At 39.8% G+C, this 20,703-nt stretch overlaps 1 protein-coding gene across 4 annotated transcripts in view; it reads right to left on the bottom strand.

Annotated features, from left to right (window-relative positions):
* Positions 1 to 20,703, bottom strand: part of CRADD (CASP2 and RIPK1 domain containing adaptor with death domain) — an 82,399-nt gene that overhangs the window by 61,112 nt on the left and 584 nt on the right. For 2 of the 4 annotated variants that reach the window (XM_027893480.1, XM_027893479.1), the window contains exon 2: positions 17,633 to 17,938. In XM_027893480.1, the coding sequence (XP_027749281.1) occupies positions 17,633 to 17,930 (298 nt within the window). In that variant the 5' untranslated portion in view covers positions 17,931 to 17,938. Of the gene's footprint in view, positions 1 to 17,632; positions 17,939 to 18,485; positions 20,698 to 20,703 lie in introns of those variants that run through there. The other 2 variants (XM_027893477.1, XM_027893478.1) reach the window with 2 other exon arrangements.

Genomic DNA, 20,703 nt, shown 5'->3' with positions numbered 1-20,703 from the left:
CTTTAAAATCTACTAGAAAGGGAATATATAGTGAGAGTGAAAAGGCAGCAAATGTAAATGATTAAAGAAAACAACTTTCTGTTTCGTTAACGTTCTGCTGGGTTATGTTCTGCACCAACACAGCTTCAAACTGATACCAAGGGGGCACCAACACATAAAACAATTTTTCCTCCTGTTTTCTTTTATGTTTGTTTTAAATACCAAAATACAGTTTCTTGGGATCCACAACGAAAATGCAACTGTTAACCCTAAGAAGGCAGGCAAAGAATTTTTCATGAGTGAAGTTTTATTCATAACTTAGCAATACTGGGATTCTCAAAGAAGCCTTAAACTAACCAGCTCAATATTATTTGGATGGATGGCAAATCTGGGAGTGGTTTGAAGAAGCCATCTATTGAAAATGTAAGGAAAAAGTTCTTAGGGCAGTTTTTTGATGCTTGAGGAGAAAGTCCTTGGAGAGACAATATACAGTGATTATAAGGGCAGAGACTAAATTCAGCAATCTTAAATGAGAATGGAGCTTACTGCTCTCAGACTATGACAGAATTAGTCTTTGGAAGTGTAAGATGTATGGTATTCCAATAATTGCACTGGATCAGGCCAAAATGTAGATGAGACCACATGGGGGGTTCAGAGAAAACAAAAGCACATCGGGAGAAGGCTTGTGACCTACATGATGGGATGTAAAAGGGCACACTTAAACCTGGGTGAGTGAGCCAAGAACTAGGACAGAGCTACTAAAGTGTCCTTAAAGGATACAAATCCTGGTCACCAGCACAAACAAATGGAGATCTGCATGTCAGAGAAGGGGCAATTGGAACAAGCCAGTTGGAGCAGCAAGACTGCAGTCTGGAGAGTGAGCAAACAGGCTGGTCTCCAGGATGCAGTGCCCACATCCCACCCTCCCCTTTGCTACTGACCCAACACCAACAGCACTTTCTCCACAAGAACAACACTTGGCTGCCCTGCCTAAATGCCCAGCTCCTGGCATCATTTTGCCAAACATGCTGCCCTCGGTTTTCGTGAAGGAAAAACCCCTACATTCTCTATGAAGGAGGGAGACAGGGAAGACTTGAAAATGTTAACCCTCAATAGTTAGAAATTAAAGCCATGCACTGTCCTCTTTGCCATGCCTGCAGCTGTGGTTGGCATTTCCAGCTACCCCTGAGACATGCCAGGCGGAGAAGCAACTTGTCTCATGTACGGCTTCAGGAGAGAGCGTGTTTTTGAATCTTGGCTTGGCATCCAGACAAAGTTTAGTCATGGTCCAGATCGAGACCAGAGTCCTCCATTTAAATCTCTTTTCTGCAGGCACAACTGTCATGTAAACAATCATCTAAACTCCATTTTCTTTGGTAACATTTTTTATGAGGAAAACAATAAGATGGCATGTGTTACTGCAGCCCATCTTAGCCACCCGTGGGAACAGAGCAGACAATCACATTAACTTTTCTTACATCATTTTTTGCTGTTGACTTAAAAGAGGAAATTCCTTTTCCAAACAATTTTTATGGGTAGTCAGTGTGTCCTGGGCAAAGATTAAGATTCAAGTGTCACAAATCCCTTGGATTAGAAATTCCTGAAAAACAGCATTAAGCAGTAATGATGCTCATTGACAAAGCAAATTGAACCCTTTAAAAGAGCAACTATTCCTGAAAAGTCAGTTATGCACTGCCATTTTTAGTAGTCAAGACAGAACATGACAATTAACACACCAGACATTACCAGCAGCAAACCTTATCTCAGTCCCAGGGGAAAAGACAAAAACATTAGGTTATGCACAATATCATAGACAAACCAAAACAGGTTGAGTAAAGCAAAGTGGAGGTTTGCGCAGCTACTAAAACCATGAGCTCATCTGAATGACAACATATATTTTACTCTAGTTTTCTCTTCTCTTCTAAATGTAATACAAGGTGCTGATCACAATCTACTGAAAGGCTGAAAAACCTGTGTTGTAATAAATACAGAAATTTTCCATGATAAGTTATGAATACCCAGGTTCACCCTGGTATTAAAACTCCTCTCTAGCAGCAAGAGAATGTATCAACTGTATCATGCTATATCAGCTGTATCTTCCTTTATGAGTTTTAAACACAAACTACTGTAAAATCTTCAAAGTTTAAGAGTAAAGCCTGTGCAAGATTAAAGGTTTCAAGTTTTTTATTTATTTATTTACTTATATACTTCTTAATAAGAAAAAATACATCATGGCCAGCCTTTAAAAAGCCTAAGAGCCATGTCCATCTTAACAAGAGCTCTCTCTCCAGTCCCAGTGCCTGGTGGGAATGTGAGATGTTTCTGCTCTGAGATGTTACCTAACACTAAATGGTCTGAAGTTCAGATTTCCCCTGCGTATTCCTTAGGTGAGGCCACAGAGCAGAAACCTAGCTGAAAACTAGCACCTTCATCTTGAGATGTATATAATAAAAGTCAGCAGGTGCTGCAGTGACCTCTACTCCATAGGCAAGGTTCTTTACAATAATTAAATTATTGTCAAATTAAAAGATTTTTCATGTCACTGTGTAAAGGTCCTACATATATTTTTTTTTTTACAGATTACAATATAACTTGCCCATTGCAGTAAGAGCAAAAAGCAGAAAAATATCGTGGAAAGACAAAGGAGTGACAGAAAGACAGCATTAGCTAATTCACAGAAGTTTGTTTGTTTACCAAAGAGTTTGATATAAAGCTATCTTCTACCTGTGGTTCATATTTCTTATGGTCCAAAAGAAAAAAATAACTACCAAGACATTTGATAAGAAAACACAAAATGGACATGACTTCATACATAAAGGCAACCTTTTCCTTACTCTTCCTGAGAGTAGAATTCATGCTCAGAAAAAAAACCACCAACAACAAAGCCAACCCAAAACTTAAATCTTCAACTTGTAGGACAAAGGACTCTTTATCTGGTTTTATCTTCAAACGGAAACAATCCTTTAAAGTTCCATTTCAAGACTTTGCAATGAAACTACACCAATTACTGAGCTTTGAAGATTAATTGAAACTCTACAAAACAGCTGTAGACAAGAGGCAAACTTCAGCTTTTCCTCTGGCTTTAGTCACAAAGAAAACTACCCTGAAATTAAATTCTGGTGCATTTTACAGTATAAATGTAACTCACACACACACACTGGGGCAAAGCTCCAGCTGCTATGTACTACTTGTTCAAAGTGCAAGACACTTTTCTGAGAAGACACAGCTCTGCTGGGTGCTGCCTAAAACAAAACGCACCCAACTTGTAAGGAGGGGGAAAAGTAAATTATGTAAAACAATTCTAAAGACAAGCCATTAGCTTTCTTCAGTACTAAATATCATTCACTTAATGCAGATTTCCCCATTAGAAAACACCAGGAACAGCAACAGATTCAGCTGTTTTTCTTGCCCTAGTCAAAGGTTCACCAGCCAGCCTGCGTACTCCACATAGTAAGAGAATCACAGTCGGCCAGATTCTCTTGAACAACCTAATTTCAGATACTAAAACATTCCTTTCTCACAGGAAATAATACTCTTCAGTATGTATATACATTCTGAATTCAAGCTACCAAAACAGGGTGACCTAGTCAAAGCTGAGAACAGCTCTCATCACTTTCTTATAACCTGTAGGCAAAAACAAGTGTAGAATTGGTTGTAGTTCTGTCAAATTGCTACATCCTCTTTGGCATTCTCAAAGCACCAACCACCCTTGTGTGCAGATGCCAATATTTATTTTATAAATCTGGAATGGTTGAAGGAGACTATATAATAGCACATTTCCCACATCTTAATCCTAAATCATACCTTGTTTTCAGTAATTGTCTTCTGTCTCTATGTCTGAGGTAATTAATTTTGGTGTTCCAGACATGGCATATGCACTTTGTTCACATATGTGTTGTATTATCACTTTGCATGAAAACAGTTATGGCTGTGGTGTGGAAAGAGAGAATTTCGATTAGCTACCTCCAGCCAAATGAAAAAATCATACTGAGTCCTAAAACCTATGCCTAAAAAGGCAGTCACTGCAAACCCTGGGATTAAATGTTCACTCTCATCTTATTCTTTCCTAGACCACTGTCCTGACTGGATTTCCTATCTTAGACAGGTGTCAGAGGCCTGGATGTGGGGAGACCAAGAAAATTAGTGCATATGACTACGGAGGAAAAGAGAGGCTTGAAGGTCAAGGTGCCAAAAAAATATAAGAACATAGGGCCAAAGGGGAGCTTCAAACAAGGCTGACACCATTTCTCTTTGTCTGGAGACAGGACAGCAAAACAGAGTGGAAAGAGTTCCTGTTCCACAGTTAGGATTTCCCCAGTCAAGCTTCCTTCTTGTGGCACTGTGGTTATTCAGCTTGACAGAGCCTGGCAAAAGCTAATGGTGAGTTCCTTGACGCGGTGGTTACGTTTAGCAAGACAGACCCAGCATGGCTGTCCTTTCATCATCTCTCATCCCAGTCACTACATTACAGAAATGAACAAAATCGCAGGCATCTCTCTTTTTACAGCTAAGTCCTGATGGGTAAGAAAGTTTTCTGAGCAACTGCAAGACTGCTACAGGGGAAGGAATATCACTAATAACACAATGGGTCCCACAGATTGGGAACAGGACAGGACAGGACAGGACAGGACAGGACAGGATAGGATAGAAATAGGTTTCCATCTTGAAAAAGCCCCTTTTTCCAAACCGAGATGATGAAATCTGTAAAGCATAGTATGAGGAGTAAGCCCATCAGCCATGGTCAGGAATCAGTGGGTATCTGCTACACAGCTGCAATGATTTAAGGATAAAACAGTAATCACAACTGTACATTAGAATTTATAACAGATATACAACATCCTGGAAAAGACAGACCATCTTGGCAAGCATTAATGTTACCTCTACAAAAAAAAGACAAACACTTTTGCAGAAGGAAGATAGTTCTGCGTCATTTTGGTGTTGACAATTTTTAACACAAGGAAGAAATTATATCCAAAAACTGAAACACAATATCCAATTTCTTTGTAATTTCCTAATAAGCATGTAGATAACTTACAGCAGTTCCCCATGTGAGGCAAAACACACAGTTCTTCATACTTTATATATTCTATGTGCTAACAACGATTTTTTAATCTTGTGATACCATTGGACTCAGAAGCTGGTAAGAAAGGATTTAAAGTAACAATGCACTCACTCCAAACATCATGAAGGCAGAACATGCAATCCTAGCAAAAGGCCCAAGTAAAACTTTGCTTTTAGATATTTAAAGAAGCATTACAATGACATTCATTTTATTCACAGAAATTATATTAAACTTTTCTCTGGTATGTTTGACCAATGTGCTTTGCATACCAGAATTAAATCAGCTATGCGTTATAATGTTGACTGATCTGTAAAATGGTTATGCATACAAAAGGAGTAAACTGAGAAGGAAAAATCTATCCAGAATGGGAAGAAGGCTCAAAAGTTGTGGTGTAGACATGACTGGAACCAGATAAGGAGAAAGGTAGCCACTTAGAATTGGGTGCACAGGGAAGGGATATACGATCATAAGTTGCTTTACAGGGGATTTTATACCCTGCTCCCACATTAGTTTACTCAATAAAGCAAAGGACTTAATCTATTCAGAGAGTAGCTCTTTATTTTAAATACGACAACATAAATGCTTTTCTTGATGCACCAGATTAAATTAGCAGTCTGAGTAACTGAGTTATAGCTCTATGAGAGAAAAAAGGGCTGTGGCAACAGCTTGCACAGTTAACAGGAACTGAGCAATAAAGAAAAGCAAAAAGCTATACTTATGGCATAGAAGTGAAGAAAAGCACTTTGTTTACCAGTGCAAACCCCAGAGGTGTACAAATGTCAGCTGGTGCCAAATCAGAAGGCTAATTAATGCCTGGCAGTACAGAATCTCTTACCCCCTCCTTCTCCCCATGAGGAACAGGCATGCTTTGGGACTTTGTGCCTGCTTTGATGTTCCAGGATTAATTAATTAATTAAAGTTATTAGATCCACAATTCCAGGACTTCTGGTATTCTCCAGCCCTGTGTGGAAAGAGTTCCTAATTTACCCACAGGCAGTAATGCAAGACAGTGATGAAGTCTGAAGAGCTCTAGGCTTGTCTGGATATGTATATCTCAGACGGTGTTGCTGACATGATGACAGGTTTCCCAGAATGAATCTACAAAGTAAGGACAACACATAAAAAATAGTGTCTGTCTGTAAATGAGAGGGTTTGCAATTTTAACTGGACAGCACATTGTTTAGTACAAGAAGCACTAGTAATGATGATTGCACAAGTAATTCATAACCCTTGATTCCTACCAGGAGGAATCACTTGGCATGAAAGTAGTATCACGACATGATCATCCTTTATATTTCCTTAACTTAGACCTCTTGAGCTTTACAGGCAAAAACTACTCAATATTTGATAGTATTTAACAAAAGAATGCTGAAGCTGAAAAGCCAAGATGAAGAGTACAATGGTGAAGTTTATCCTGGGGGACACTACCAGGAGGGCTAGATGCCAACAAGTACACATAATCTAAGACCAATATAAAAGGCTTATACACCAAAGCCAAAAAGCTAGTTCTGCCTTTCCTAACATTGACAGGTGATTACAGAAGAGTTACAAAGAATCTCATGAGATTACTGTTGCTATAATTATCAAGACTGTTTTCCTAAAGTCCCTAAGTGATTTCAGCACTTGCCAAAGTTTTGAATGGAAAGAAGAGGTACATTTGTGTATGCAGAACAAGAGGAGGAAAACCCAGCACACTGCTTTTTTAATCAGAACATAATCCCTAGCAACAAAAACACTCAGTGATACAGGAGGAATTTTACCAAGTGCATGGGCTACTGAGCAGAGAGAACAAAAGTTAAATCATAAATTCAAGGCAGTAACTCACAGTTCCCTTCATATCTGGCTTCATGAGAAAAACAAAACAAAACAAACCACCACACACACCAAACCAAAACAAAAAAAATAGGGAGAAATCTTCTAAACCAGAGCCTGGTATGCCAAGAATTTTGTGAAAGTGTGCACATACCAATGGCAAAAGGAACACTGCAGTGGACATATAATCACACTAAGAATGCCTCTGATCAGCATTAGCCAGGAAAACATCTTGTCATGCAGGAGGCTAGAGCATGAAACTCAAGTAAATAGCATAGTTTACACTCCAATTCTTCCTGGTGTTAGTCTGAACAGAAAGACACCATACTACTGAGATTCACTTTTTCTCTAAATTAACTTGATGTTTATTCTTTACACTACTGTAGGTGGCAAATGGCAAAACAAAAAAAAAATGCTAACAGAAACCAAACAAGATACATACAACTCTGTAATATCCCCCTGGACTCCCTGTGCATCTTTCAGTGGAAACACAGTTGTTTTCCCTCCTACAGACTCTGTTTATATATACATTATAGCTCAATCCTGTGGATAATGAAAGTAAACTTGGAGCAACTAATCTGAGACCAATGAGCATGCTAACAAGCATACAGTCACACAAACAAATGCTTGCAGGTTGAATTTGACAATAAAAATATATTAGCTCAGACCTCTTAAACTAACCATTCCAATTAAATTTTAGCAATGCACGTTTCCACTAATTGGAATATGGAAAGCATGTAAAATGCCTACTGCCTTCTGGAGACTCAGACTTTGCCTCGTGCAAGATATCAGACCAATGCAGTGCCATGCCAGGAGCTGGCCAAGTTTATTTTATCTAAACAGAAGCATGGTAACAGCCCTTTAATAAACAACAGTCATTTGTGTTAAACAGGTATTTCCATTTCTTCTTCTATATTTTATCCACTGGTCATACTGGAAGCTGAACAATCCCTAACATAGGTAACAACTTTAAACACATAAGTGAACTGTATGTCTCTATCCTCTGTACAGGAAAAGGAGGGTTGGACTTAGTTGCACAACTTAAAAGATACATTTAACATTGTCATATATGAGAACTAGGATAAATGAAACATACAAATAGTGATAAATGAAAACAAGACTCTTGTTTACAAGAGGTCAGGGTCAATTCTGTTCCATTCAGGTGAAAGGCAGAGACATCATCAATCCCCTTTCCCCAGAACAGGCCCAAATTATTTTGCTAAAACGTGTGCACAATTTCAGGGAAAAGTTAGGGGCATTAGGAAGGGGATTCACAAAGGCCAGTGCACTAATTAAGAAGCTGCTGCAGTTAGCCCAGGTGAAACAAGGAAGACAGCAACTCAAGCCCTCTTCTGTACTTAGATACATTTCTTTCAACTACTGAAAAGGACCTTATTCAAGTAAAACTTCAAGATATGAGCTCTCTCATGGAGTTATGCCTCCACCAAATATTTATAAGCACAGCTGTGGGGGCATTGCTGATATAAACCATATGCGCTCATTAGGGAAGTCACAAGGGGATATCCTTCTGTTACACTGTGGGGGTCTATTAATATCGCAGTATTCCATGCGAAGAGCTGCACCTCGCTGCCAGTTGCTGGCAGGGACGCAGCCCCATCTGAAGGTATGTTCTGCAAACACCCACAGGATTTGGCCTGTGGGTGGAATTGCTGGAGAAACACCTGGCCGCGTGTCCCAACACCAGGCGTGAGTGTGGCGCCGCGCTCCTGGCACTGTTGAGAGGCAGGAGCCTGGGACCCGCCCAGAGCAGGCTTTGAAGTGCCCGGGAAGCTCCGACGGGAGCTGCGCTGCCTGGGGACCTGGCTGAAGGCACAATCAGCAGCTTGCTGAGGAAAGATTTAAGGCTTCCCATTTTGGATCCTAGTGCCTCCAAGAGGAATGCACCAAGAATCCTGAGTTAATTTCCATTGCAAACAGCCGCCTACCATTTCTAACCATAGCCTGATGTTGCTTTTAAAACGAGCACTTTGTAGGTGAACCCATCAGATCCACCATGAGTACATGAACTGAGGGGATGGATGACGATACTGTTTTGCAACCCTAACTGCAGCAATCATTCAAGAATATGAAGCCTAAACTAATCTCATGTGGGATGTAGCAGAACTGGATCATAGAGAACTACACAGCTTCTTAATTAAATGGAAGAGGAGTAAGAATAAAGAACATGTCACTTGGAAAAGCTGAGCAAACAATGCCATGGCCTACAGTAAATAAAACCATATTTAAATAAATACTTTATTCACATAGAAATACTAGAAAGTACTGGCTTTCCTTTTCATTCCAGCTTTTCTTTCTCAACAGTTACTTTGCTGAGGATTTGTATGTCCCTGCTTAAAGGCAGCACCACCTCTCTGTGGAGAAAGGCCACCTGCCACCAGAGCCAGCCAGAGACCCCAAGGGCTGACAAGGGGCTTAATCAGCTCTTTACCTATGTAAAATCCTTTCACTCAACCCTAGCACGTGTTTTATTAGAAAGATCCAAAACCTGAAACAGGCTGTTTGTAAAGAACTCAGCATATTGTCAATTACAAACAAATGAAAGGTAAGACTTTCAAAAGCATCTGCACAAGACCAAAATTACCTTCTTTAAAGCCAAGGGGAGCTTACCCTTTACCTTGACAGGAGAAGGGTTGAGTGAGCTTGGGTTAACTATGAGTACTTTTGAAAATCCCAGGCAAGGTGGTGAAACACTAAGATTAAGAAGGCTGCCAGAAGTGGTGCACTAATGTCAATTTATTCACCTTGATCCGATGCATTAATGCTTACTTCCTGCACACACAAACCCCATAGCATAAATCAAATCTGCCCCTTCTCTAAATGTAAATTGGAAGAAACGCTGAGACTTCACTTCAGTTCACAGCAGAAGTGTCTGTCAAAACACATGTACAACTCCTTGCCAGTATATGAGGCTTTCCCATTTACAAGAATGAATTACTCAGTTACAAATTTTCTCATTTACTCTGGAGCCTGTATTAGTGTATATCTATGGGCCATAAGGGCCATTAATTAGTATCAACAATTTTATTCACAGACAAAGCAAGAGCAAGAAGAAAACTTAAAAAGAAAATCTGACAGAATGCCAGAACAATGGTCTAGTGAGGAAAAGAAGCAACAAAATCGGTCTTTTGTTTACAGACTATTGCCAAGTAGATAAAAATTGGCTTTGAAAGTCTTGTATACAAACCTTTAAATCTTCTAACAAGATAAACTATATCACTCTGAGGTAATGAGTGATACTTGGTGCTCTAGTCCTCATTCTCATAAACATACATATGACTGTGAACAGATCTGGAATGAAAACTTAGTTGCACATGTCAGTGCAGGGAGTGCTTCAAGATATAGTAACCATGCATAACTAACTGTATCCTGGAGGAAACTTCTGACCTTTGCCATACAAGTGACATTTCCTGGTGAGAAGTCATACCACTGCTGATATTCTCAGTTTACAGGCAAAAGAAGTGCGTAGTCTGAACCAGTAATAGCTTTCCAGCTGTGGACATTATTTTTCTTTGAATGTCAAGACATGCTGCCATGTTGGTGAAGACAGCATAGCACCCATTCCTTCACCAGCTTGCTCTGGTCAACAGGAGACTGGTCTCTGACTTCATTAGAGTCAGACTTTCACAGAGAGACACTACTTAATATTTTTACTGACTTTTTACTGACTTTGGGTGTCTATGCAGCCTCCTCAACACAGGAAAGTTAAGGTGAATGTGTTGTCTGCTTGATTGATTGGGTTTTTGTTGTCTTTTTTTTTCAATAGCATTCATAGATTCAATTTATGAAAGACTTTCCTCATGCAATGGAAAAAAAATAATTCAACAAACATTTTCAGATGGTCATCTAGTCCAACCTTCTGCTCCAAGTAAGGCCAGTTTCCAAGTCTGATCAGGTTCCTCAAGATCCTATACTGATGAGTGTTGGCTGTCTCTGAGGATCTGAGATGGAGCCTCTTTGGGCAATGCAACTTGGTCTGAAAACTCTTGTGGCTAGTGCTTAACCTCCCTTGTGAAACTTTAAAATTATATTCAATCAGAATTTTCCTCTGATTCCTCCACAATCAGACTCGTGGCTGCCATTTCTTTTGCACACCCATAGGAAGTGCCAGACTCCATCTTTTCTGAGTCTACTTGGCCTTCTCCAAGAACAAACTCAATTGTTTCAACTACTTTCCCTGGAGTTTATGTTAAATTAACCACTTAGTGATTCTCCACAGGACTCTCTAGTTTGTCAGTCTTTACCTTTTACTGGTGGTCTAAAGCTGTATTTTAAATACAGCCTTCTAGAACCAAGTACAAGGGAACAATCACTTCTCTCAGTCTGCCTGCTGGCTTTTCTCTTGCTTTTGTAATCTTGTGTGTGGTTACTCTTCATCATCATCCTTGCTGTCTATCAAGAAATCCAGCTTAATTTTTGCAGATTTGCAACTGGCCAGTCAGTGCCCATCTTATGTTACTTTGTAGGAATTTTGTATCCTAGGTGCAGGACTTCACAGTTCCTTCTCTTGAATGTCATGAGGTTCTTGCTGGTCCATTCATCCTGCTTGCAGGGATCCCTTTGAGAGGCGGTCACACTCTCCTGTGTCAAATTACCCCCGGGGTCTGGAGTCATCCTGCCTTCCTGGTTTAGGCACCGTTCATAAGGTCACAGAACACAAACTGACAAGTGAGCAAACAAAGTTAATTCACCTACAAATTTCCTATTACTGAGCTCCCTTCTGATCCTAATCCAGGCTTTTGACCAGTCTATTGCCCACGCAATAGCACAGCTCTGGCATTCAAGACTCTTTTGAAGAAGCTGCAATGGCATCCTTGTCTAAGAACCTAAGAGGCCATACACTATGGCACTGCAGTTGTGTGAACTATCTCGCTGCATCTCTGCAAATCCAATGACACTGTAGTGCTGCAGCCATGCAGACTTACACTTCATACCAGAACACCTGCTGGTAAAGACATTTTTGCCCCACACTGTTGAGTTGATCCCATCTGTTCCTAGCACTCCCCATTTCTTGAAAACTGTCCTGTGGTCATGGAGTCCAAAGTGCTGTTTTAACAGCAAGTGCATAGACATGTGTGAATATGCAGGATGCATCCACCCCTGCCCATGTTTTTCCTCTTGATTGGAAAGATGGAGAACTGCTGAGACTCCATCCCTTCACATGGAATCACTGAGCCCCATAGTCATCCTTAATCTGCTGAAGTGTTATTATTGCCCAAATGAGAGAGTAGCAAAATCTGACGATTGGCCAGGTCTTGGCAGCCTCTGTGATGTTCTAGATCCAGACCCTGGGAAAGAAGCAAACTTTGCAAGTCATCAGGTCTGGTTAGCAGATGGATGTCTCCACTTCCTACCACAGGAAGTATTCAATCCCAATTACCCACTGCTTCTTCTCCATGGCACTGGTTAAGCATAGTTGATCAGGCATGGCTGGTCTGAACACCTCTCCTGCCAGACCTCACTCTTCCCCTCCAGCTTCCAGGCTCTATACATTTTATTAAATCTATATTATTATTAGCCCTACTATATATGTTACTGAGGATGACACCAAATCTGGGTTTATCTTTCCATTAACTTACCTGAGAGAAACTGTTTGAGGCTGGAAACACTATAGTTCCTGACAGTGATGCCTATGATTTCAAAGTGAAAACATAACATGTAAGCAGCATAAAGACAGCTGCTTTTAACACAGTAAAAAAGCAAAAAAGCAAGCAATACTCCTTAAACTGGAAAAAAAAAAAACCACACACACAAAAACCCACACACACACACAAAAACACCACACCAAAAAACCACCCAACACAACAAAAAGAAAATAAAATCTTACATCCACACAGACTAAAATAAATGCACGGAATGCTCCACAGAACCAGCGAAGCTGATTACTTGTCCATATCATGATGTCATGATGCATACTGTCAATATTGAGTATCTGCACAAACCTTTAATGCCAGACTTCACAGTCTGCACACTGCAGTCAGGAACACAGCCAAAGCTGTAAATGTAACACCCGATTTTCAGGGGAGATGGGAATGTGGAAAAGAGTTTGGGAAATTCTCCTACCAGGATGCCTTTGATTCTCTCCAGATAACATTTTCTATAGCCTCCAGGCATTAGGATGTGGCACAAGGGCATTTCTTCATCTCCAGGTCAACCCAGTATGGCTAAGGCTGCTAAGCCCATCCCTTTCCTTCAGACATACATGGGGTTAAACTCCCCCTTCTGCCACTGGGCTGTACAAGAGAGGAGAGGGAAAGAAAAGAAAGAAAATAACCGTCTTGTGTCCACCATTTCAGCTGCTCTCCTATCTGACATCCAAATGGAATAGGCAAAAGATCAGGCTGTTTCCTCACTGCACTAGATGGGAGAGGAAGCAGGACAAGAAGAGGGCAGGAAGCAGCTAATAAAAGGCAGAAAGACATACTAAAATTTCCCATGTCTTAAAGCTTTTGCATTTGAATCCAAATTCTTAGAAACCCACGACCCAGCTGTGGAAAAAGGACTTTATGAAAGCTGGGAGGGGATGGAAGGCTGTCTGGCTTTCTCAGCATAAGTACATGTTTTGCTTTGTTTTCTATTTGCATACTTCATCCAAAGTGTTACACAACATGAAGCTTTATATAGCTATAATGAGAACACGCACTCCCCACACATCCAGGGAAAAACCTCAACCACACTAAAATCTGTTCAAATCAAAAAACCTCACCCAAGTCTAACAGGACCTTAATGTTGACTAGGTACCACAACAACAAAATCATGCATTAGAAAATATCCTCTGCTTAGTTGTGAGAGTATAGCTTTCCCACAGCAATTCTGTGTAACTCTGTGCCCTAAATTCACTAACATTTGCCAGATAATAGCAGCTGCTCCAGGATTCCTTTGGCAAATGCCATATCTCAGACTTTTTTCTTTCTCAGTATGCTGTGATTTTCTGTGGAAGACTGCACTACAAAGAGGTTCAATACTAACACTTTTAGAAGTAAATTATTTTATAGCACATGTATTATGGAGAGAAATTTAATATTTGGATGGAGAAATTCCCAAGCGGACAGAGATTAGAAAAACATTCTGATAAACAAACGCCATCAAAGCTCATATATTTTTTTAATTCAGTGTAAAAAATATTGGGTAACAGTTTTCTGTTCCTAGAAAGAAGGGAATCTACTGCCAACAGCTGTAGTTTTTTTGTAGGAATTATAAGACTATATTGAAGATTTATGTTCCTGACAAAGGCATAAAGTTATCCAAACTAGGGTAGAAAAAACAGAATAGTCTTCTCCCAGTGAAACAGACCCATGTTATTTTCATTAACTCTTACTATGGCAGAAGTTTTGATCTTCAAAACCAGGAACTCATGCTGTGGTTGATGTTTATAATGATGAAGTCCTGCAGTGCCACTCTGCACAAGGTGAACAAGGTTTTATCACAGGTTATTCCACAAGTAAGAAAGATACCATATCATCTTTAAATCAAAGTCATAAATACTTACCTCCAAAAGCACATGACTTTGAATTTCCTTCTTGGGATTTTGGGTTATTACAACAATGCTTTCCCTACCTTACGATAAGGCTTTCCTAAAGCTGTGGCCATCTGTCAGGTCCACTGGAGAGAGGAGAAAGGTGATCTTAGGCAAAAGGCTGTCTTGTGCCTTAAGTAAACAAACAAGGCGAAGAAATCTTGGGTCTCTTTGCTGTAGTTATACAGATGTAAGTGGTCCTACCTGCCTGCACATCACTCTCCTGATTCTCATGGAAAAAGTATTCCTCATGCTCTGCAAGATCAAGGTCTTTTGTGTTCCTTGAAACTATATCAGATAACAGTATACAGAACTATTATCTTTAAGTCAACATACATTGAGCAATAAAACTCAGGATATCAGAGGTTTTAAAGTTCATTTATTTGCAAGCAGCCAAACGAGGTTGAATCCTGGGCCAATTTACAGTTCCACTCTAAGCTGTTCCATGAACACTACACCAAGTTACACAACTTGGGAATCAATAAACCCATTGCCTTGAAAGAATTTGCTCAAAGACTCACGATGAGTCAGCGGCAGGTCTTAGACTTAGGCTTTCATTTTGTAGCTGCTGGGTTCACCAGATCATACTAACACAACATCAACAAAAATGTTTTTATTTCTGACCTTCTGAAATTGACGTTTGTTTGGTTTGTTGTTTTGGGTTTGATTAACTAGGGGAAGAAAATAAATTAAAAGTTTCTAAATAATTACAGTTGTGATTTTTTTTTTTTAACTAGCAACCAACAAAATATACTTCTCAGCTGAAGCAAAGATAGAAAGCCTGATCTCTTTGAACACAATGCAAAATAACCCAAAGACCTACACAGGAAAATCACTGTGCACATACCAGTTTTAGGTTCAGATAGACATAATCTAGTAGTCTACTTAGTCACTGACTTTAAAAATCTTCCACGTAGCCATTGTGAAGTGAAAGACTAAAATAAAACCTTCCTTCAATTACCAACTTGCTACCAGTCTTTAGTTCTGCAAAGGATCTGTAAAAACTGAGGATATTTTCCTTGAGTTAACAGAACCTTAATTAAGCATAAACAAGTGAAAAGCAAGCATTCAGTTTCCACAGTTTATATGATTCAAAGGAAAAAAAAATTAAAAACTGGGGCCATAAAACCAACTTCAATTTTAAAAGTTTTAGGATCTAAAAAAAGGTAGTATGTATGGGGCAGGCTCTTTTCACCACAAACAGATTCTTTAAAACAAATTGCCATTGACAAATAATCATTTATATGAACAGTTTCCAATAAGGCAGAAGTTATCTAGCATGGCACTAGAGAATACATTTTATTTTAAATATGCTTATAGTTTTATTAGAGCCAATGGCTTTTTCCATGCTTAAGGCTAAGCATATGCTCATGTACTCTGCCAAGACAAAATCTTCCAACTTTGTTGTTAAAATGCAAAGCAAAGCTTTTATCCCAAACCACATTTTCTTGCATGTAATCAGCGCTGATGATGCCACCATAGTTTCCAATTCATTCCAGGGCACACTCAGCACTTATTAGGGCACAGATGGTGCTCTCCTTCTTTGGTTTCTCTTTAGAAACCATGCCTAAATATTAAAACAAAACCTGCCTCTTATCCTGTTCTTACACTCTGTATTGCGACAATAAAAATAACAGTAGCATTTAAGCTAATCTGAAAGTCTATTCTAATTTACGCACAAAATTTGGCAATAGGATTATCAAGTAGAATCAGCCCACTCGAAACCAAGGAACCTGATATGCTTAAATCCAGAACCTTAGTCAACAAGTGATCAAGAACAGCAACAAGCAACCCACAAAACAATCAAAAGAACAAAAATTGTTAACAATTTTTCCAGTAAAACACTCGATAGCTATGTGTTTCTGAAACTGTAATGATTACTCAACAGCTTAAGCAGCAATTATCCAAGGAAGAGGCTGTTTTGTAAGGCAGATAAAGAGCATTAGCATGACAGGATTTGTTGTGATGGAGGCCTTTTCCAACACCCTCAATGCCTTAGTTTGCACTGCAATGAGAACTTGAAGTGTTTTCCCCATAGGCAGCATAGCACATTTATTTCCCAATTTTTGAAAATTATTTACTCATTTCCAAGCACACACACAGCAATCTCCGCAAAGACCAACAGAAAGACAGCTGTCACAATATTCCATTAAAAATGTCCTAAAGTAAGATAATCTCGGATTTGTCCAGCAGATCTTGACAAAACATTCTTGAACGTGCAGCTGAGATGCAGGTGCACATGACGGTCAACGGGTCTTAGTCACCCATCTTCACAGGCTTTTAGTCTCACACCAAGCACACTGACACTGGAAAAATCACAAGTCATGTGCATCAAAGTATGTATGACCAAGCTCAAGTGGAGGCAGAGCACGGGGTGGAGGACTTGGAGAGAGATTAATCAGACTGCCTGGAAAGGATGTTCCCAACTGAGGACTATTTCACTATCTCACTGCTAACATGAAATTCGCAGCCAGTGCATGCTGCCAGAATCTGGGACAAGAGATGTGAATTTAAAGCAATTGTCTTGACTTCAAAACAGCTTAGTCAATTGCATGCATGGATTGGTAAAGAAATCACTTCTGAACAAACATCAAGTCCATAAAACTAGTTTTAAAAGTACCTTTAAATGCCAGAGATTTTACTAAATAGGATTATATAACACTCACTAAATCAGTTAGTTCCTACATTTCTTTTAAAAATAAGCAATGGCTAGTAATTTTGGAAGTAATGATCCTAGATATTTGCACTCCAGTAAATATAATAAACTAAATAAATCTAAATTAGTATATGGTACTAAAACAAAATGACATCAAAATCATAATAAAAGTAAATAAAAACTCTGCCAGTATAAATGACCCAGAAACAAATCACTGTAAAACATACATTAACCAAACAATAATCAGATATGGATGGTAAAGTGACTATTCTGCAGCTAGTCTAAACAATTTTTTTATAGTCCACTCCCGCTGAGGTAATGAATTATGGGTCCTCCTATATCCCAGCCTCACCCAAGGCAGCCCCTCCTGCTGTCTCTTTGTCTACTGAAATTCAGCCCTGCTCATGCCCCTCACTTTGCAATATTTCCTGATATTTGCCTGGCTTCCAGGAAATTCAGCCTGTTCCCTCTTCTTGGTATCATGCATCTGCACAATGCCTAACTTGAAATTACTGGTACATTCAATACTTTTTAAATCATGGGTTGAGAACAAGCTTCAAAATACCAGCAACAGCAATCCCGGCCTTACCTGAAGGATCTTGTACTGTTATTTCCTTACGCTTTATCATCAGCTTGTCTTTAACCCATGGGAACTCCTGTAAGGAATCCAAGAACACTTCAAAAGCTTTGGGTCCTCTGGTGGGAAGAATATCGAGGAGCATCATGGTTTTCCTCTGACTGGTGGTTTGGGCTTTTATTTCTTGAACATGACTGTCTGTAAGAATCCCTTCTTGGTAGAGATACTGAATAACAAGTCCATCCACCAGCACCTCTGTGCAGAGCTCAATGCGCAGGGAGCGTAAAAGTTGCTTGTCTCTGGCATCCATCTGGCAACCTAGAGTGTGAGACATGAAGTAAGGAAACGTATAAAGATTAAAACACTGCGACCTTTAACATCCAGAAGTGATGTTTGAAGTCTGAACATCCAGAAGAGATGTTTTTACACCTGTAAACCTTCAGAAAGAATTACAAACCCAGAATCGTCAGCCTGGGAAAACTGTTAATGATCTCTACCATCTCCTTTCTCTCAGATTTCACTGTCTCACAAGGTAAAATGCAGTCATTTCTGGGAAATATTAGACAGGAATAGAACCTTTGGCATTATGAAGCCCAGTCCTTTGCTGGAGTGAAACATATGACACATAATTCCACTCACTAACTGGTTAAGGGCCACACTAAAGGCAACTAGTGCACTTGTCAGTCCTTAAGAAACTCTAACCCCAAAAATCAAAGAGATGTCACAACTGACCACTGATATAATTACAAAAGCAGCAGCAGGACTGGTGGATGCACCACAGCCAGGCAGCAGTAGCAGCAGGGACAGCAGCAGGTAGCTTTGGCCTACGTGATGCATTTCAATTTTAGAAAGGGTAGAAATGCACCTTATGCACCAGGTTGTTCTCTCCCCTGAATCACTGGAGTAGTGCTCTGGAGTTCGACTGATCTGATGATGAGAAACTTTCTTCAAATTTCCATTTCAAATTTATCCACCTTCTATTTATAGGCATTTGTTCTGCCAAAATTACCCTTTAGCTTAAGAAGTTCTTCTCCCTCCCTTCTAATGTGTTCACAGTAAGCAATCAGATGTCCTTTGCCAGCTTCCAATTTACTTTACAATTTACAATGATGAGATAAAAGCTGAAAAAGATGCATTTTATAGTTACTCTACAGAAGAAGAGTCAAGGTCCAGAGACCTAAGATCATGACAGGAGTCTATATCAGACCTATGAACCAACTCAAGATGACTGGTCTGATCCTTAATGACAAACACATCCCTAGGGCCATTAATGATACTTGAAAAGCAAAATGACAGGACAATACAATGAAATACTTTCACATTACTAAATAATAAAGTAAAAAAACTACAGTAGGTGTTGTGATTACCTAAACAGGGTTTCTAATAATTAAACTAGAAGCTGCTGTTTGAACAGCTAGACCTTGTAGAAACTCTACTTCATTCAGCTTGAGGATACAAGGACAGACGGGAATTTTCAAAGCTTTTATTTGAATCCTGCTAAAGTTTTTTCATCTTCAGAGGTGCTCCCAGGGCCCCATCAGAGGTTGTTTGGTTGACCTGGTTGTTAAAATCTAGGGCAGGCAACCAACACAACATATCGACATGCAAATGGCACCCTGGACAGAATCCAAGGGCATAGTACCATGAGAGAGCGGGACTGGAAAACCCTGTCTGTGACATCCTCTGGTAAAGCCACTTTCTGAAAACGCTTCCACTGAAAGCTAAAAGCACTGCTGGAAGGCACTTTCTTGGAGGACCTTCCTGAGTTACTTGGTGCACTTCTCATATACTGAAGTGAATTTCAAGGTGCTTACCTTGTGTCTAGGGATCAAGTGGGAATCAAACAAGGGCTTTCCCAGTACATGTCCTTAAGAAATGCTAATTTGCTAAGCATAGCTCAAACATCAAACTCCATCATGGACTGAGACAACAGTGCAAGCAAGGAGCTGGAAAAAGAGCAGGCAAGAAAGAACTGGATTTCCCCACTTGATGTTAGGAGGCTAATTTTGGAGAGGTGAAGCTGAAGATTCTGGTCTCCAACACAAAGTACCTTTACACTACTGGAAGCAACCTCTGGACTAAAATTCAGGCAGTAAATCCCACCACTTCTCCCTTCTAGCATGCCCCTGAGCTCACAAAACACTTTCCAAAGATCAAGACAGGCATCCGACAGCAGCTCCGAGGGTGTTATCTCAACCCAGGCAGAAAACTCTTTCAGATGCTGTGAAACTCTTATGCTTCACATTCTGCATGAGCCACTGAGAGTCCCCATCCAGCAGCCTCCTCGCCCATGTGCTGGATGAGGAACATTGATTTCTCCAGAAGCATCATCAAATGTACAGCATTTGATGAGTTCTTTGCAACTAAAGCAGCCAACGCTTTTCAAAAACAAGCTCTTACAAACCATCTCAGTTTGCATCTTTAAGTGATGAAAAATGCCTATCAAGCCACGGATCTGAAAGGGGAATCTTGCTGACTGCAGAGTGCACACAACTGAGGTTTTAAAGTCCTGGCACTGTCCTAATAAACTTCCATGATGGGGTGTACTGCTTTCTGAGGTCTTTTTAAAGATTAAGTACTTTGTGTGTGTTTAGTGTTGGGATAGATTTTAGTGCAACATAGAATTAATTTAAATTCATTTTAATCACAGGCTATATCTAAGGATGCAAAGTAAGCTCTGAAATAAATTTTGTCTACTAATTCCACAGAAAATGAAAAATATGAGATTTCCATTTACCTAAAAAAATGAAATGGCTCAAACCTTTCCCAGATACTTCTGAAAATTGACCTTTTCCATTGTAAAGCCAAATTTTAAGAAACGTAGTCCATGTCCTGCTGAATGTGCACAATCCTTGCTCCATCACCACACCAAAACAAGCAGGTTTGCATTTTTTTCAGGTCTGACACAGAATCTGTCCATGAACGGGGATAAAACTTTTGATAAAAACCCTTTCTGATTCTAAAAAGGCACATTCACTTCTTGGCTAGAAAAACCACGACTGGCGTTTTCCCTAACACCAGCTGCAACGGGCTGCTCATGACTCCTCAGTGCGCTCCCGTACGCCTGCTTAGCTAAGGATAAG

This window comes from Empidonax traillii, unplaced genomic scaffold, assembly GCF_003031625.1.
Source record: "Empidonax traillii isolate 1590-97213 ecotype Southwest subspecies unplaced genomic scaffold, ASM303162v1 scaffold389:size961896, whole genome shotgun sequence".
Classification (NCBI taxonomy): domain Eukaryota; kingdom Metazoa; phylum Chordata; class Aves; order Passeriformes; family Tyrannidae; genus Empidonax; species Empidonax traillii.
This window is presented reverse-complemented; position numbering and strand designations above follow the sequence as displayed.